Here is a 15,585-nt window from a genome sequence, read left to right as displayed (position 1 = left end):
CACAAGAGACAGGAAGCCCTGTGCTGTAGGTTAAGCCTCCACCTGTGGTGCTGGCATCCCACATGGGTGCTGGTTCATGTTTCTGCTGCTCCTCTTCTGATCCAGCTCTTTGCTATGGCCTGATCCAGCAGTGGAAGATGGCCCAAGTGTTTGAGACTCTGCGCCCACGTGGGAGACCCAGAAGAAGCTCCTGACTTCAGATTAGGCCCAGTTCCAGCCATTGCAGCCATTTGGGGAGTGAACCAGCAGATGGAAGACCTTTCTCTCTGTCTCTCCCTCTCTGTCTGTAACTCTGCCTCTCAAATAAAAAAATAAGTCTTAAAAAAAAAAAAAAAACCAGACAGAAAAACAGGTAAATAGAAAGAGGCCCACTCTCCCCCATCCACTGTTTTACTCTCCAAATGACTACAGTGGCTGGTAGGCTGTAGGTGGGAGCCAGGAACTCAACTCTGAGCAATTGTTGCTGCTTCCCAGGGCCTGAATTATAATATAAGTAGGACAGTGGAATCAGGAACCAGAGCTGGGAATGAATTTCAGCCACTTCTAAGTGGGACATAGGTGTCCTAATTAGCATCTTTATTTTTTTTTAAGATGCATTTATTTTAAAGAATTAGAGGGAGAGACAGCTCTGACTTCAGCTGGTATACTCTGTAGATGGCCACAACGGTCCAGCTTTGGGCCAGGCCAAAGTCAAGAGCAGCTTCTGGGTCTGTCTTCCAACATGGGTACAGCTGCCCAACTACTTGGGCCATCCTCCACTGCTTTCCCAGGTACATTAGCAGGAAGCTGGACTGAAGTGGAACAGCTAGGACTCAAACCCAAACCCATGTGGGATTCCAGTGTCACAGGTGGCAGCTTCACTCACTATGCCAGACCCCGTAACTTCTTTATTCATTATATGTCCTAAATCTAGATTTTTAAGAATTCTTCCTGGCTTATTTTATTGTTTTATTTTTTACATCATAAAACTAATGTTCACTCTATTTGGAGGTGTTTGCATGTGATTATGCAAAATTTTTAAGTGAAATTAAACTAGTAATGGGCTTGGTTGTATTTGGCCAAGTTTTTTTGTAATCAATCGTACATTCTATAGGTATTTGTCTATCTATATTAAAACTTCATCATATGGATTAAATTCAGTGCCTGTCACATATATAACTAATATTCATTAAATGTTGTCTTTTTCCAAAGTTTGTATTTTTATCTTCTTTCCATAGTACCTTCTTTTGAGCACATATATATTTGATCTCCTTTAAAGTCTACTGTTTGGGGCTGGTGCTGTGGCATAGCAAGTAAAAGCCACTGCCTGCAGTGCTGGCATCCCATGTGGACGCCGGGTTGAGTCCTGGCTGCTCCACTTCCAATCCAGCTCTTTGCTGTGGCCTGGGAAAGTAGTAGAAGTTGGCCCAAGTCCTTAGGCCCCTGCACCTACATGGAAGACCCAGAAGAAGCTCCTGGCTCCTGGCTTCAGATCGCCATAGACCCTGCCTTTATAACCATCTGGGGAATGAACCAGTAGATGGAAGAACTTTCTGTCTCTCTTGCTCCATTGTCTCTATCTCTCTCTCCCTCTCTCTCTCCACCCCTGTAACTTTGCCTTTCAAATAAATAAATAAATCTTTTTTAAAAAAAAAAAGTCTACTCTTCACAAACTTTTAAAGATTCTTATTTTTCTCAATTAAAAACGTTTTATTTTCCAGACTTACAACGTGAAGACATAAGTAGTATAGAAATTGTAGGAGGGGCAACAAGAATTCCTGCAGTGAAGGAACAAATCAGTAAATTCTTTCTGAAAGACATAAGCACCACATTAAATGCTGATGAAGCTGTTGCAAGAGGATGTGCACTACAGGTATGAATATTTACTTTTTTAGAAGGTATGTTGTGATAGGTCTTGGGGAATCTCTTAATTTGTCTTTTGCAACCATTTGTCAATGAAATTAAATAAATTGAAATTATTCTTGATAAATCTCATTTATAGTTCTAAATTATATTAGGACAATATGTTTGTAAGTACACTGAACTTTTTTTAAATGAATTCTTGCAATAGAAAATACTGTTACATTAATTTTTTTAAGGTCACGTAAAGAGTATTCTGACCCTTTGAGATTTTCTGTAGTCATTACCAAAAGCAGTAATTTTTAAATGTAATAATTTTAATCTAAAGACCTTATTAAGCACTTAGATCAGGGTAACCTAGGGTATAGTTTGGGTTTATTTATTTAAATATGGTATACATCTTGTTTTCAGTGTGCGATTCTCTCACCAGCATTTAAAGTGCGTGAATTTTCCATAACAGACATTGTTCCCTATTCCATCACACTAAGGTGGAAGACCTCTTTTGAAGATGGAACTGGGTAAGTTATTTTTAAAACCTTGGTTGGAGCTCGTCATAAATCATTACCTGATTAAGCTTACTTTTCCAAATTAAAGTAATTTATACTTCTTAAAATTTCCTGGGTGTTGGGACCATTTGGGAAGTGAACCAGCAGATGGAAAATCTCTCCCCCCACCCCACCCTACTGTCTAACTTTGCTTTTCAAATAAATCAATCTTTGAAAAAAATTATTTCCTAATAAAAGTTTTTCAAAAGAAGCTGGAATTTGAAAGAGTTATATATGGCAAGTATTTTGGAAATTAATGATTAGGGACTGATCTTCAAATGTGACTTTACAAAATCCTGCATATTAGCCATAAAGCGATCTTCAAAAAGATTGTGGGAAAATTGCTGTGATGAAAAAATTAATGCATAGGTTTCAAAACCTTTGTTGTACCAAAATAATAATCAATTCAGTTTTCCATGAACTTTTTGAAATTCCCCTGAATACATACATTCTTTGTTAATTTTTCTCTTTTTAGTACTATACAACTGTTAGGGTAGACATTTTAAAAACTTGTAACCGGCCGGCGCCATGGCTCACTTGGCTAATCCTCCGCCTATGGCGCTGGCACCACGGGTTCTAGTCCTGGTTGGGGCGCAGGATTCTGTCCCGGTTGCTCCTCTTCCAGGCCAGCTCTCTGCTGCGGCCCGGGAAGGCAATGGAGGATGGCCCAAGTGCTTGGGCCCTGCACCCACATGGGAGACCAGGAGGAGGCACCTGGCTCCTGGCTTCGGATCGTCGCAGTGTGCTGGCTGCAGCGCGCTGGCCGTAGCATCCATTTCGGGGGTGAACCAACGGAAATGGAAGACCTGTCTCTCTGTCTCTCTCTGTCTCTCTCACTGTCTAACTCTGCCTGCCAAAAAACAAAAAACAAACAAAAAAAACTAGTAACCATAAGCTGTCAAAATACATGTTTATAGCTAAATCAAAAATTGTTTTCTTTACATTTGTTTATACAGATCTTTGCAATTGTTGCTTAGGAATTAACATGAAATGGAGGGTTGGATGTTTGGAGCAGTAGTTAGGACACTGCTTGGAATACTGACATCCTGTGTTAGAGTGCCTAGGTTCAAGTCCCAGCTCTGCTACCAGTTCCTGCTGGTGTAGCACTCCGGGAAGCAGCAGAGGGATGGTGGCACACGTAGTTGCGTTTCTGTTGTTCATATGGGAGACCTGGCTCCTGGCTTCAGCCTGCCATAGCCTCAGCTGTTCTGGGCATTTGGGGAGTAAGCCAGCTGACTGGTGAAATATGCCTTTCTCTTTTAGTCTGTCTCTCTCCAAAACAAAAAGAAACAAACAGAAAAATGGGAGAAAGATAGATTCTGAGTTATGTTCACAGTCAACTTTGTTTTCTATTTGTTCCCATTACATTTTAGGGAATGCGAAGTATTCTGTAAGAACCATCCTGCCCCATTCTCAAAAGTCATCACTTTCCACAAGAAGGAACCATTTGAACTAGAAGCATTTTATACGAATTTGCATGAAGTGCCTTATCCTGATGCAAGAATTGGTAAGAAAATAACTTCCCATAAACTGTTGACCTTTAATAAATAATATGTATAATTAAAGAAACAAATAAATTGACACTTCCACTAAGCCAACACTAGGTATTTAAAGTAATATATTCATACTTCTTAACATGCAGTTTTTAGTGCTCAGTTTATTTTTAGAACAACAGCAGGCTTGAGTGTGTTTAATTAATTTTGATTTCTATATTTAAAATTCAAGTGGCCTAAAAAGTTGTATGAGTATTTTCTGGAAAAACTCTTTAGTCAGTAAATTCAAATTGTGCTGCCAAGCTCACCATATATTCTGATTTTAAAACTTAATGTTCGAGCCGGCGCCGCGGCTCAATAGGCTAATCCTCCACCTGCGGCTCTGGCACACCAGGTTCTAGTCCCGGTCAGGGCACCGGATTCTGTCCCAGTTGCCCCTCTTCCAGGCCAGCTCTCTGCTGTGACCCAGAGTGCAGTGGAGGATGGCCCAAGTGCTTGGGCCCTGCACCCGCATGGGAGACCAGGATAAGCACCTGGCTCCTGGCTTCGGATCAGCGCAGTGCGCCAGCCGCGGCAGCCATTGGAGGGTGAACCAACGGAAAAGGAAGACCTTTCTCTCTCTCTCTCTCACTGTCCACTCTGCCTGTCAAAAACAAACAAACAAAAAAAAACAATGGGGCCAGTGCTGTGGTGTAGTGGGTAAACCTGTCACCTGCAGTGCCGGCATCCATATGAGCACTGGTTCGAGTATTGGCTGCTGCACTTCTGATCCCACTCTCTGCTATGGCCTGAGAAACCAGTGGAAGATGGCCCAAGTCCTTGGGCCCCTGCACCCGTGTAGGAGGCCTGGAGGAGGTTCCTGACTCCTAGCTCCTGGCTGTTGTGGCCATTTGGGGAGTGAACAGTGAATGGAGGACCTTTCTCTCTCTCTCTCTCTCTCTCTCTCACTCTCACTCTCACTCTCTCTCTCTCACTCTGCATTTACTTCTCTGTAACTGCCTTTCAGATAGCAAATACATCTCTTAAAGAAAAACTTAATGCTCACTGACAACAACTAGAATAAGTATTATTGGATTAATAAGATGGTTTGAACTGAATAATCTATCCAGGAGATATGATGAAATAATTGTATTATTTAAGAGGAATTATTTTTTATCTTTATTTTACATTTTAAGCCTTTATTCAGTGTGAAAGATGCATAGGAGAGTGAGGGTCCTGTCTAAAGGAGAGAGGTAAATCTGGGTTCATACCAAGTACCAGAAACTAGCCACAGGGAGAAGCATCTAGGCCAGGAAGCATGAGGTGGGGTGCCCCGAAGGCCATGCACCCTGGAGGCGCAGGGCCACAGCAGGCCCCATACTGACAAAAGGCCAAAGCAAGGAAAGGGCAGGCACACTTTGTCCCAGGCTTTTAATCCACTTCCAAAGGGGAGTGGTTAATTAACCTGATTGGCTGGTGGGTGCTGAGGTATGGTCAGGTAGGGGCATGAGGTCACACAGGGGCGTGGCGAAGGCATGGTCTTCCAGCTCACAAACCTAATCAATTTTAACCTGAATGCCTGCCTACATCATTCCCCCTTCAGAGACTCCAAAGAGGAATTATTTTTAAGTTTAAAAATTTTCTATATTGATAGACCAAAAGGGGAACAAAAAATATTTCAAATAACATTATTTAAAGCAATAAAAATTTTTAAAGGTTTAATTAATTTTCTAGGGTTGCTCTAAGAAAGTACCACAAACTTAGGAGATTTATTCAATGTAAATTTATTGTCTCTGTTCTGGAAGTCAGAATTCTGAAATCAAGGTATTGGCAAGTGTGGTTTCTTCTGAGGGTTGTATGGGGGAAGAATTCATTCCAGGCTTGTCTTGGAGTTTATAGGTGACCACTTTCATGTTCACATATTATTCTCTCGCACATGCATTTGTCTGTTCTCAAATTACTTCTTTCAATAAGGACACCAGTTATATTGTAATAGGGCTCACCCTAATGACCCAATCTTAACATAATTACCTCCTTCAAACATCTTTAAAGACCTGATATCCAAATACAGACAATATGAGATAGTTGGGAAGTTAAGACTCAAACATATGAACAGGGGTGGGACACAATTCAACCCAAAAAAAGAGCAACCACATTTTTTTACTGTCTAGTTTTGCTGCCTAGTATTCTCTTTTCTGTGATCGATGTCACAAATTTTGTTAAAAGAAAATTTCAAAAATTTTTTGAAATTGCTTTATTTATGAATTACCAAGATGGTTACTATCTATAAAGGTTAGAGCAGAGAGCTGTTTGTTTTGTTTTCAGCCTTAGAAATTGAATTATTTTTATTTTGGTTTTAGAGTAGTAATATTATAAAATAAAATGCTTTGAAGTTACATTGCCTAGGAATCAAATTGTCCTTGATTAAAATCTCAACACTTCTTTTTACTAGTATTGAGGATTTGGGGTAAGTTTACTTAACACTTCTGAGTCTCATATCAAACTTTGTATCCTGTGAAAAAGATATTCTGGGAGAAGTACCTAAATTATAACGATGTGATTATAATTTTACAGTTGTTTGCCAGCATCTTAAAGATGACAGATTATTGAACAAATTACATGAGTTAATCTGAGACTCATGTACTGATTAAAACTCTTTTTTCCTTAAGGGAGCTTCACTATTCAGAATGTTTTTCCACAGTCTGATGGTGATAGTTCAAAAGTAAAGGTTAAAGTTCGTGTCAACATCCATGGAATCTTCAGTGTGGCTAGTGCATCCGTAATTGAGAAACAGAATTTGGAAGGAGATCACAGTGATGCTCCTATGGAGACAGACACTTCATTTAAGAATGAAAACAAAGATGATATGGTATGTAGAAATCTGTCTCAAAGTTTTTCTAATATATTTTATTCAGTACATTAACTTAACGGGCACTTTAATAGTTGAAACATTGATCTGTAAGGTTTTATTTTAAATTTCTGCTGTAGGACTCTATAAACATTTCTATTAGATCATTTATTTAAATTTTCTGCATCTTTCATATTGAAATGCATTTTTTCAGGGGCTTGTGCATCTTTCATAGCATTATATGGATCATGTATGTTAGCAGTCATCCTTACGTTCTTAATTTCCGTTACAAACGTGTGTTATTACAGTTTTTTTTTTAGCTTACAGCTAAAACCTGAATGAAATATTTTTGATTAAATACACAGTTTTAGATTAGAAATACATGCCCTATAAAGAATTTTCTAAGATTTAGTTAGGGGGCATCTGAAGCAGTTAAGCAGAGGAATGTGCATTACATTCAGTAACATCCAAATGCAGTTTTCCTGCTTTTTCTTTATGATAGTTTTGTGACACTGAATTTACCTGGGAATACTATAGAGGAAGGAATCTTAGGGGAAGTTGATCATACTGCATTACATAGAGTTTTCATGTTTTTTATGTCTCTTCTTTATTATTTTTAATGGCATTTGTTAGATTTTTTCTAATCATAATTAGAGATCTATTGTAATCTATTTCTGCATATTAAGTACAGATTTTCTTTTATTAAATTTCAAGACAATTTCTCCATTTTTGAAGGTTTTCTTTTGAAATAATTATAATCTTTCCTTCTAGATCAATCAGAATTTACCCACTAGCCTTAAAGTACTACATTTAAGGACTATAACTTTTTGTTTGTTTTTATTCTTTCATGTGTCATTTTGCTATCACATTCTTCCTTATTTGAATTGAAGAAGAAATGCCCTAATCTGTTAATGAAGATATAATGATTTCTTATAAATTAACAAAAGGATAAGTAGAAAAAAGTGAACTTTTTAAATTGCAATTCACAATAACTCATGTTAGATAAATTAATCCATTAAGATTTATTTTTACTAAATTTGAGCATATTTTACTTTCTTCACTTTTTTTAAAAAAAGTAAAGAAAGACTGATTCATTTGAAAGACAGAGTGACTGAGAAATGAGGAAAGGCAGAAAGAGACACATTTACAGCCACTGGTTCACTTCCCAAATGTTTGCAACAACCAGGTCTGGGCCAGGAGAAAGCTAGGAGCCAGGAATTCCATCCAGGAGTGGCAGAAACCCAAGGACTTGGGCCATTATTTACTGATTGCCAGGTACATTAGCAGTGAGCTTGATTTGAGTAGCTGAGCCTCAACTCAGGCACTCCTGTATGGGATGTGGATGTCCCAAGTGGAGGCTTAACCAGCTGTGTCACATCACCTCCCTTACCTCTTTTAAGTGTCTCTGCTTAGACTTTTTGTTTAATGTTAGGAAATTGAAATAACAACAAGAATGATATGGCACTCATCTTTTATTTCCCGCTTCTATTTGTGGACTGCAAATCCAGTCGACCAATTTTTTAGGATACTTTCTTAAAGGACCACCTGTCAATAATAAACTGCATGGATTTGTGACATCTCTTTTTGTCACTCAGTTATTAAAAATACTTTGTGGTTTTGGCTTACTAGAACTTTTCCAGGTAGTTGAGGTGCTCATGTAAGGAATTTCTAGTAAGTGAGATGTTCTTGAATATTGCTTTTATAAATTATATAATCAAAGGGAAAAGAAAGGTAACTACTATAATGAATCATGTACTTTGCATTGTTGATAAGACAATTCACAGGTATATTACTTCCTTTTAAATTTCTACCATGGCTAATATAATAAATGTTGAGTAAATTGTAGTTTATTTATTTTTCTTTGCTAATATAAAGGGTGATGTTAGTACCTTGTGTAGAAAATATCCTGTGTGCTTTAATTTTTAATGTATTCTTCTAGGGTCCAGAAATGTAAAAGTCATAAGGCTTAAATATCATTATATATTATTAATATGTATAATATAAAATGTTATATAAATGTATAATATATAACTAATATATTATATAATTATATCTTTATTAATCAATTATATTATTAATTATCTGTTATAATTATATTCTTAATTGTTAATTATATTATAGTTAATATATAATTAATGTAATTATGATGTGATAATGTAATTAATATAGCATATTTATATGTTATGTATTGTGTATTAATTATATATTATATATTATATATCATTATATATCTCTTCTACTGAAAGAGTGAACCAATTCTAAGTAGACTGTGGGTGGTGATTGTTTCAATTTTAGAGGAGAAAATAAGGTCATAGTTTTTTGTTGTTCTCTCACTGCTAACCTTGCTGGCTGTACGGCAGAGAAGCTCAGACATAAACTAATGAGTAGCAGCCCCAGAAGTCTTTTTTTTTCCATGAGGATAAATTTATGAAAGATTATTCTATGTGCTTCATTTTTTATTCAAAATTCAGATAGATTTGATTTTGATTGAAAAAAATTATGTAAATTATCTGCTTTTTCTTCACTATAAGACTGTCTCAGGAGATTGACAAACCCTCTTCTTGGTATATATGGTTATTTGTGCATATTAAGAAGTTATCACATCTTAGAATGCATCATAAAACCAGGAATCAAACATACTACAATTTAACTCTTTCCCAATTGTTGACTATTGGAGTTATCTTTTCATGTACTTATTTTTTAAATTTATTTATTCATTTGAAAGGCAGAGTTATATATAGAGAGAAACACAGAGAGAGATCTTTCCATCCACTGGTTCACTCCCTAGATGGCTGCAACAGCTGGAGTTAGACCAGTCCGAAGCCAGGAGCTTATTCCAGGTTTCTCACGCAGGTGAAAGCCCCAAGCACTTGGGCCGTCTTCCACTGCTTTCCCTGGCCATTAGCAGGGAACTGGATCGGAAGTGGAGTAGTAGGGACTCAAACCAATGCCCATATCAGATGCTGGCACCACAGGTGGCCGCTTGACCTGCTATACCATAGCACCAGCCCTCATGTGCTTATTTTTAATTCAAAATACTTTATTATTTATAAGAAGTAGCAAATCTTCTAGGCACTGGGGATGTAATGGTAAACAGGATGAAAAAGGTTCTCACCCATGTGTGACTTAATATTCTGTTGAGAAAGGGCAGCTGAATTAAGTGATTGAAAAGAATAAGATTTTTTCATTATATATCTCAAAATAGATAGAAAATATTAAATGTACTTACCATAAGGAAATGAGAGGGGCTGGCATTGTGGCATAGGGTTAAGCTGCTGCCTGCAATGGGTGCCAGTTTGTGTCTCAGCTGCACCACTTCTGACCCATCTCCCTGCAGATGTGTCTGGGAAAACACCAGAAGATAGCCCAAATGCTTGGGCCTTACCACCCATGTGGGAGACCTGGATGAAGCTCCTGGCTTCAGCCTGGCCCAGCCCCAGCCATTGTGGCCATTTGGGGAGTGAACCAGCAGATGGAAGATCGATCTATCTCTGTCTCTTCTCTAATTCTGTTTTTCAAATAAGTAAGTCTTTTTAAAAATGATAAAGTTGCTGTGTATGTTAATTACCCTGAGTTGATCATTACCCAGTGTACATGAAATGAAATATTACATTGTACCTCATGAATATAAATGTCAGTTAAAAGTAAAATTAATTTTAAAAAAGCCATATTCTGAATGTGAAGAAGTTTTAGAAATGCCTTAACTGTTTGGTTTGTTTTTCTTTACTGTATATGCATGAGACATATAAACAATAGAAAAACTCTTTAAGGAAATATTAAATAAAAATTTTAAGTAAAGCATTATGACATTTGACAGTTATTTAGTTTTTAATTCTTTTCTTGAAGTTTATTTATTTAAAAGTCAGAGTTAGACAAAGAGGTCTTCATCAGCTGGTTCACTCCCCAAGTGGCTGCAACTGCCATATCTGAGCCAGGCCAAACTCGGGAGCCAGTAGCTTCTTCAGGATCTCCTACGTGGATGGCAGGGGTCCAAGTACATGGGCCATCTTTTGCTATTTTTCCTAGGCTATTAGCAGGGAGCTGGATCAAAACTGGAGCAGCTGAGACATGAACTGGTGCCCGTATGGGATGCCAACATTGCAACTGGCATCTCTACCTACTACGTCACAATGCCAGCCCTGTTTCTTAATTGTTTGAGTTAATATTTTTAATATATACTATAGCCAAAGGCATAATGAGTCAACTAAATAAAGAGTTCAACAAATACAAGGTAGAAAAGGCCATAGTCCAGCAGGAAAATAGGCAAGGGCTCTAAACAATAACCTAATAAAAAGGTGCTCAATGTCACTCATATAAAGTAAATTTTAAAATAGTCACAAACTCATTAACACTATAGCATATAATTCCTATCAATTTGTTTAACAAAGGTTTAAAATGAAGTTTAACAAAACACTATATTTGCATCAAAACTGACACAGGCACTTCTTTTTTTTTTTTTTTCTTTTTTTTTTTTCTTTTTTTAAAATTCTAGCTCCAGCATATAAGGGAGAACATGTGGTATTTTTATGTTTCTGGTTTATTTCATTCAGCATGATGTTTCTCTAGTTCCAACAGTTTTGCTGTAAATGATAGCATTTCATTCTTTTTTATAGCTGAATAACATTCCATTGTGTGTAGGTATACACACACACACACATGTTTTCGTTAATACATTCATCTGATGATAAACGCCTTGGCTGATTCCATATTTGGCTATTGAGAACAGTGCTGGTATAAACAAGAGGCAGCAAGTATGTCTCTTATGAAATGAGTTCATGACTTTTGGGTGTACACCCAGTCCTGGGATTGCTGGGTCATGTGGCAGGTCTGTTTCTAGTTTTTTAAGAAATCTCCATGCTGTTTTCCACAGTGGGTGCACTAACTTACATTCCCACTAACAGTGTATAAGAGTTTCTCTTTCTCCACACCTTCACCAGCATTTGTTGCTCTGTGTTTTTTGGATAGTAGCCGCTCTGACAGGAGTGAGGTGATATTTCATTATGGTTTGTTCTTGCATTTCCCTGATGGCTAGTGATGTGGAGCATTTTTTCATTTATTTATTGGCCATTCTTGTTTCTTCTCTAGAAAACTGCCTATTTAGGTCCTTTGCCCATGTCTTTACTGGATTTTGTTGTTGTTGTTGTTGTTGTTGAGGTCTTTGAGTTGCTGATATATTCTGGGTATTAATCCTTTGTCAGATAAGTAGTGTGCAAATATTTTCTCACATTATGTCAGATGTCTCTTCACTCCATTGTTTGCTTTGTAGAGATTTTTGAGTTTGATACATTCCCATTTGTTTGGTTTTGCTCTTGTTACCTGTGCTTAAGGAGGTCTTATCTAAGAAGACATCACCTACACCAGTGTATTGAAGCATTTCACCTACATTTTCTTCTAGCAGTTTCATAGTCTCTGGTCTTAAATTTAGGTGTCTGATTCATCTTGAGTTGATTTTTTAATATGGTGAGAGGTAGGGATCTAATTTCATTATCCTACATAAATATATCTCCTTTGCCAGCAACATTTACAGATAAGACTATCCTTTCTCCAATGTTTTGGGTACTTTTGTCAAGAATCAGTTGACTGTATGTACAAGAATTAATTTCTGGGCTCTTGTTCCATTGATCTATATGCCAGTTTTTATGCCAATACCATGCATGCTCTTTTCGTTACCATTAGCTTTGTCTTTTTTTTTTTTTTTTTTTTTTTGACAGGCAGAGTGGATAGTAAAAGAGAGAGACAGAGAGAAAGGTCTTCCTTTACCGTTGGTTCACCCTCCAATGGCTGCTGCAGCTGGCGCATCGTGCTGATCCGAAGCCAGGAGCCAGGAGCTTATCCTGGTCTCCCATGCAGGTGCAGGGCCCAAGCACTTGGGCCATCCTCCACTGCACTTCCGGGCCATAGCAGAGAGCTGGCCTGGAAGAGGGGCAACCAGGACAGAATCTGGCGCCCCAACTGGGACTAGAACCCGGTGTGCTGGCGCTGCAAGGCGGAGGATTAGCCTGTTAAGCCATGGCACCGGCCACCATTAGCTTTATAGTATGCTTTGGAATCCGGTATTGTGATCCCTCCAGTTTGATTGATTCCTGCTCAAAGTTCCTTTGGCTACTCTGGGTCTTTGGTGATTCCATATGAATTTTGGGATTTTTTTTAAAGATTTATTTATTTATTTGAAAGGCAGAGTTACAGAGGCAGAGAGAGAGAGAGAGAGAGAGAAGTCTTCCATCTGCTGGTCTACTCTCCAAATGGCCACAATGCCTGGGGCTGGACCAGGCCAAAGCCAGGAGCTAGAAGTTTTTTTCCAGGTCTCCTACATGGGTGCAGGGGCCCAAGGACTTGGACCATCTTCTACTGCTTTCCCAGGCCATAGGAGAGAGCTGGATCAGAAGTGGAGCATCTAGGACTCAAACCAGTGCCCATATGGGGTGACGGCACTTCAGGCAGCAGCTTTACCCGCTATGCCACTGTGCTGGCCCCGGGATTTTTTTTTTCTAATTCTGTAAAGAATGTCATTGGTATTTTGATAGGAAAAATTATAAAGGCTATATATAACAAATCAATAGCCAATATCATACTGAATAGGAAAAAGCTGAGAACATTCTCCCCATCTCTAGACCAAGACAAGGATGTCCACTTTCACCACTTTCATTCAATATAGTATTGGAAGTATTAGCAAGAGCAATTAGTAAGGAGAAAGAAAGAACATTGATGTGGGAGAGGAGGAAGTCAAAAGATCTCAAGTTTGCAGATGACAGGATGTTATACATGGGAAGAACCTAAACACTCTACCAAAAAGATGTTAGAACTGATAAGCCAATTCAGAAGCCTCAGGTTACAAAAACAACATACAAAAACAGTAGCATTTTTATACACCAAAAATGAACTCACCAAAAGAGAAATCAAGAAAGAAATCCCATTCACAATAGCCACAAAAAAATGAAATATTTAGGAATAAATTTTAACCAAAGAAGTGAAAGATCTCTACAGTGAAATTTATAAAATGTTGATGAGAGAAACCATCAAGGACACAAAAAAATGGAAAGATACTCCTTACTCAGGGATTGGAAAAATTAATATGTTTAAAATGTGTATACTACCTAAAACAATCTACAGATTGTTTTATTTTTTATTAGTTTAAATGACCGTGGTTTTTTGTTAGTAGTATATTAGAGTTAATAACATATTTGTGCCGGTGCCGCGGCTCAATAGGCTAATCCTCCCCCAGTGGCGCCAGCACACCGGGTTCTGGTCCCGGTCGGGGCGCCAGATTCTGTCCCGGTTGCCCCTCTTCCAGGCCAGCTCTCTGCTATGGCCCGGGAGTGCAGTGGAGGATGGCCCAAGTGCTTGGGCCCTGCACCCCATGGGAGACCAGGAGAAGCACCTGGCTCCTGCCTTGGGCTCAGCGCGGTGCGCCGGCCGTGGCGGCCATCGAAGGGTGAACCAACGGTAAAGGAAGACCTTTCTCTCTGTCTCTCTCACTGTCCACTCTGCTTGTATTAAAAAAAAAAAAAAAATTGTGTCTTCCTGTATAATGCCACTCAACTTTTTTTGTTTATTCTCCATCACAGGGTTCTGGAGGTTATAGAGTTGGAAGGGCAGTTAGAGGGTCACAAATAATTGACCTTTTTTTTTTTTTTTTTTTTTGACAGGCAGAGTGGACAGTGAGAGAGAGAGACAGAGAGGAAGGTCTTCCTTTTGCCATTGGTTCACACTCCAACTGCCGCCGCAGCCAGCGCATTGCGCTGATCAGAAGCCAGGAGCCAGGTGCTTCTCCTGGTCTCCCATGCGGGTGCAGGGACCCAAGCACTTGGGCCATCCTCCACTGCACTCCCGGGCCACAGCAGAGAGCTGGCCTGGAAGAGGGGCAACCGGGACAGAATCCTGCGCCCCGACCAGGACTAGAACCTGGTGTGCCAGTGCCGCAGGTGGAGGATTAGCCTATTGAGCTGCGACGCCAGGCAATAATTGAGCTTTTAATGACAAAGAATTATCTTCTAGCATGTTTTTCTCTTTGGCAAAAAGATGAGCTTATCCAAGCCAGCTTTTTACATATTACACATTTGCTTAATTCTAGATATAGTAAAAGACATAAATTATCCTGTTTCTCTAATTCCCAGTACTCTTCTTTTCAGAAGGATGGTGGAGGACAGGATTAAGAAAAACCCAGAAAAATCTATTACTCATTATTGTTTGTGAAGAAGAGAGTCCATTTTTGAAGTTAACTGGTTTAAAGTTTGCTTTTTAGACATAACAATAAAAAATCTTAAAAACGTATGTTGTAATAATTCAGAGACATCTACTTTGATGATGAATTTCCTATTCAGTATTTTATTGTTTTTAAAATAGTATATAATTTGATTTGTGTAATCCGTTAATTTTGTATCTTTTTCATTTTATTACACTGTAGTATTAAGTCCTTTTTTTTTTTTTAAGATTTACTTATTTATTTGTAAGTCAGAGTTACACAGAGAAGGAGAGGCGGAGAGAGAGCTGCACCAATCCGGAGCCAGGAGCTTCTTCCGGGTCTCCCACACAGGTGTAGGAGCCCAAGGACTTGTGCTATCTTCCACTGCTTTCACAGGCCATAGCAGAGAGCCATATCAGAAATGGAGGAGCTGGGGCTCGAACTGTTGCCCATATGGAATGCCGGCACTGCAGGCAGCGGCTTTACGTGCTATGCCACAGTGCTGGCCCCAGTATTAAATTCTTTAATAACATTTTTTTTCTTCCAAGTTGCAATTTTTTTGTAAGCATGCTTTTATTTGACAGGTAGAGTTATAGTCAGTGAGAGAGAGAGACAGAGAGAAAGGTCTTCCTTCTGTTTTCCGTTGGTTCACTTCCCTAATGGCCACTACAGCTGGCGCTGCGCTGATCTGAAGCCAGG

The 15,585-nt window shown here is 38.7% G+C and overlaps 1 protein-coding gene across 1 annotated transcript in view; it reads left to right on the top strand.

The window, feature by feature from the left end:
* HSPA4L (heat shock protein family A (Hsp70) member 4 like) overlaps positions 1-15,585 on the top strand; it is a 60,393-nt gene that overhangs the window by 22,216 nt on the left and 22,592 nt on the right. The window contains exons 9-12 of the mRNA XM_062199653.1: positions 1,701-1,852; positions 2,251-2,357; positions 3,758-3,891; positions 6,526-6,725. Of these exons, the coding sequence (XP_062055637.1) occupies positions 1,701-1,852; positions 2,251-2,357; positions 3,758-3,891; positions 6,526-6,725 (593 nt within the window). The remainder of the gene's footprint in view (positions 1-1,700; positions 1,853-2,250; positions 2,358-3,757; positions 3,892-6,525; positions 6,726-15,585) is intronic.

Source organism: Lepus europaeus, chromosome 8 (genome assembly GCF_033115175.1).
Source record: "Lepus europaeus isolate LE1 chromosome 8, mLepTim1.pri, whole genome shotgun sequence".
Taxonomy (NCBI): Eukaryota; Metazoa; Chordata; class Mammalia; order Lagomorpha; family Leporidae; genus Lepus; species Lepus europaeus.
The sequence above is the reverse complement of the archived record's forward strand: the minus strand, read 5'-3'. Positions and strand labels throughout refer to the sequence as shown.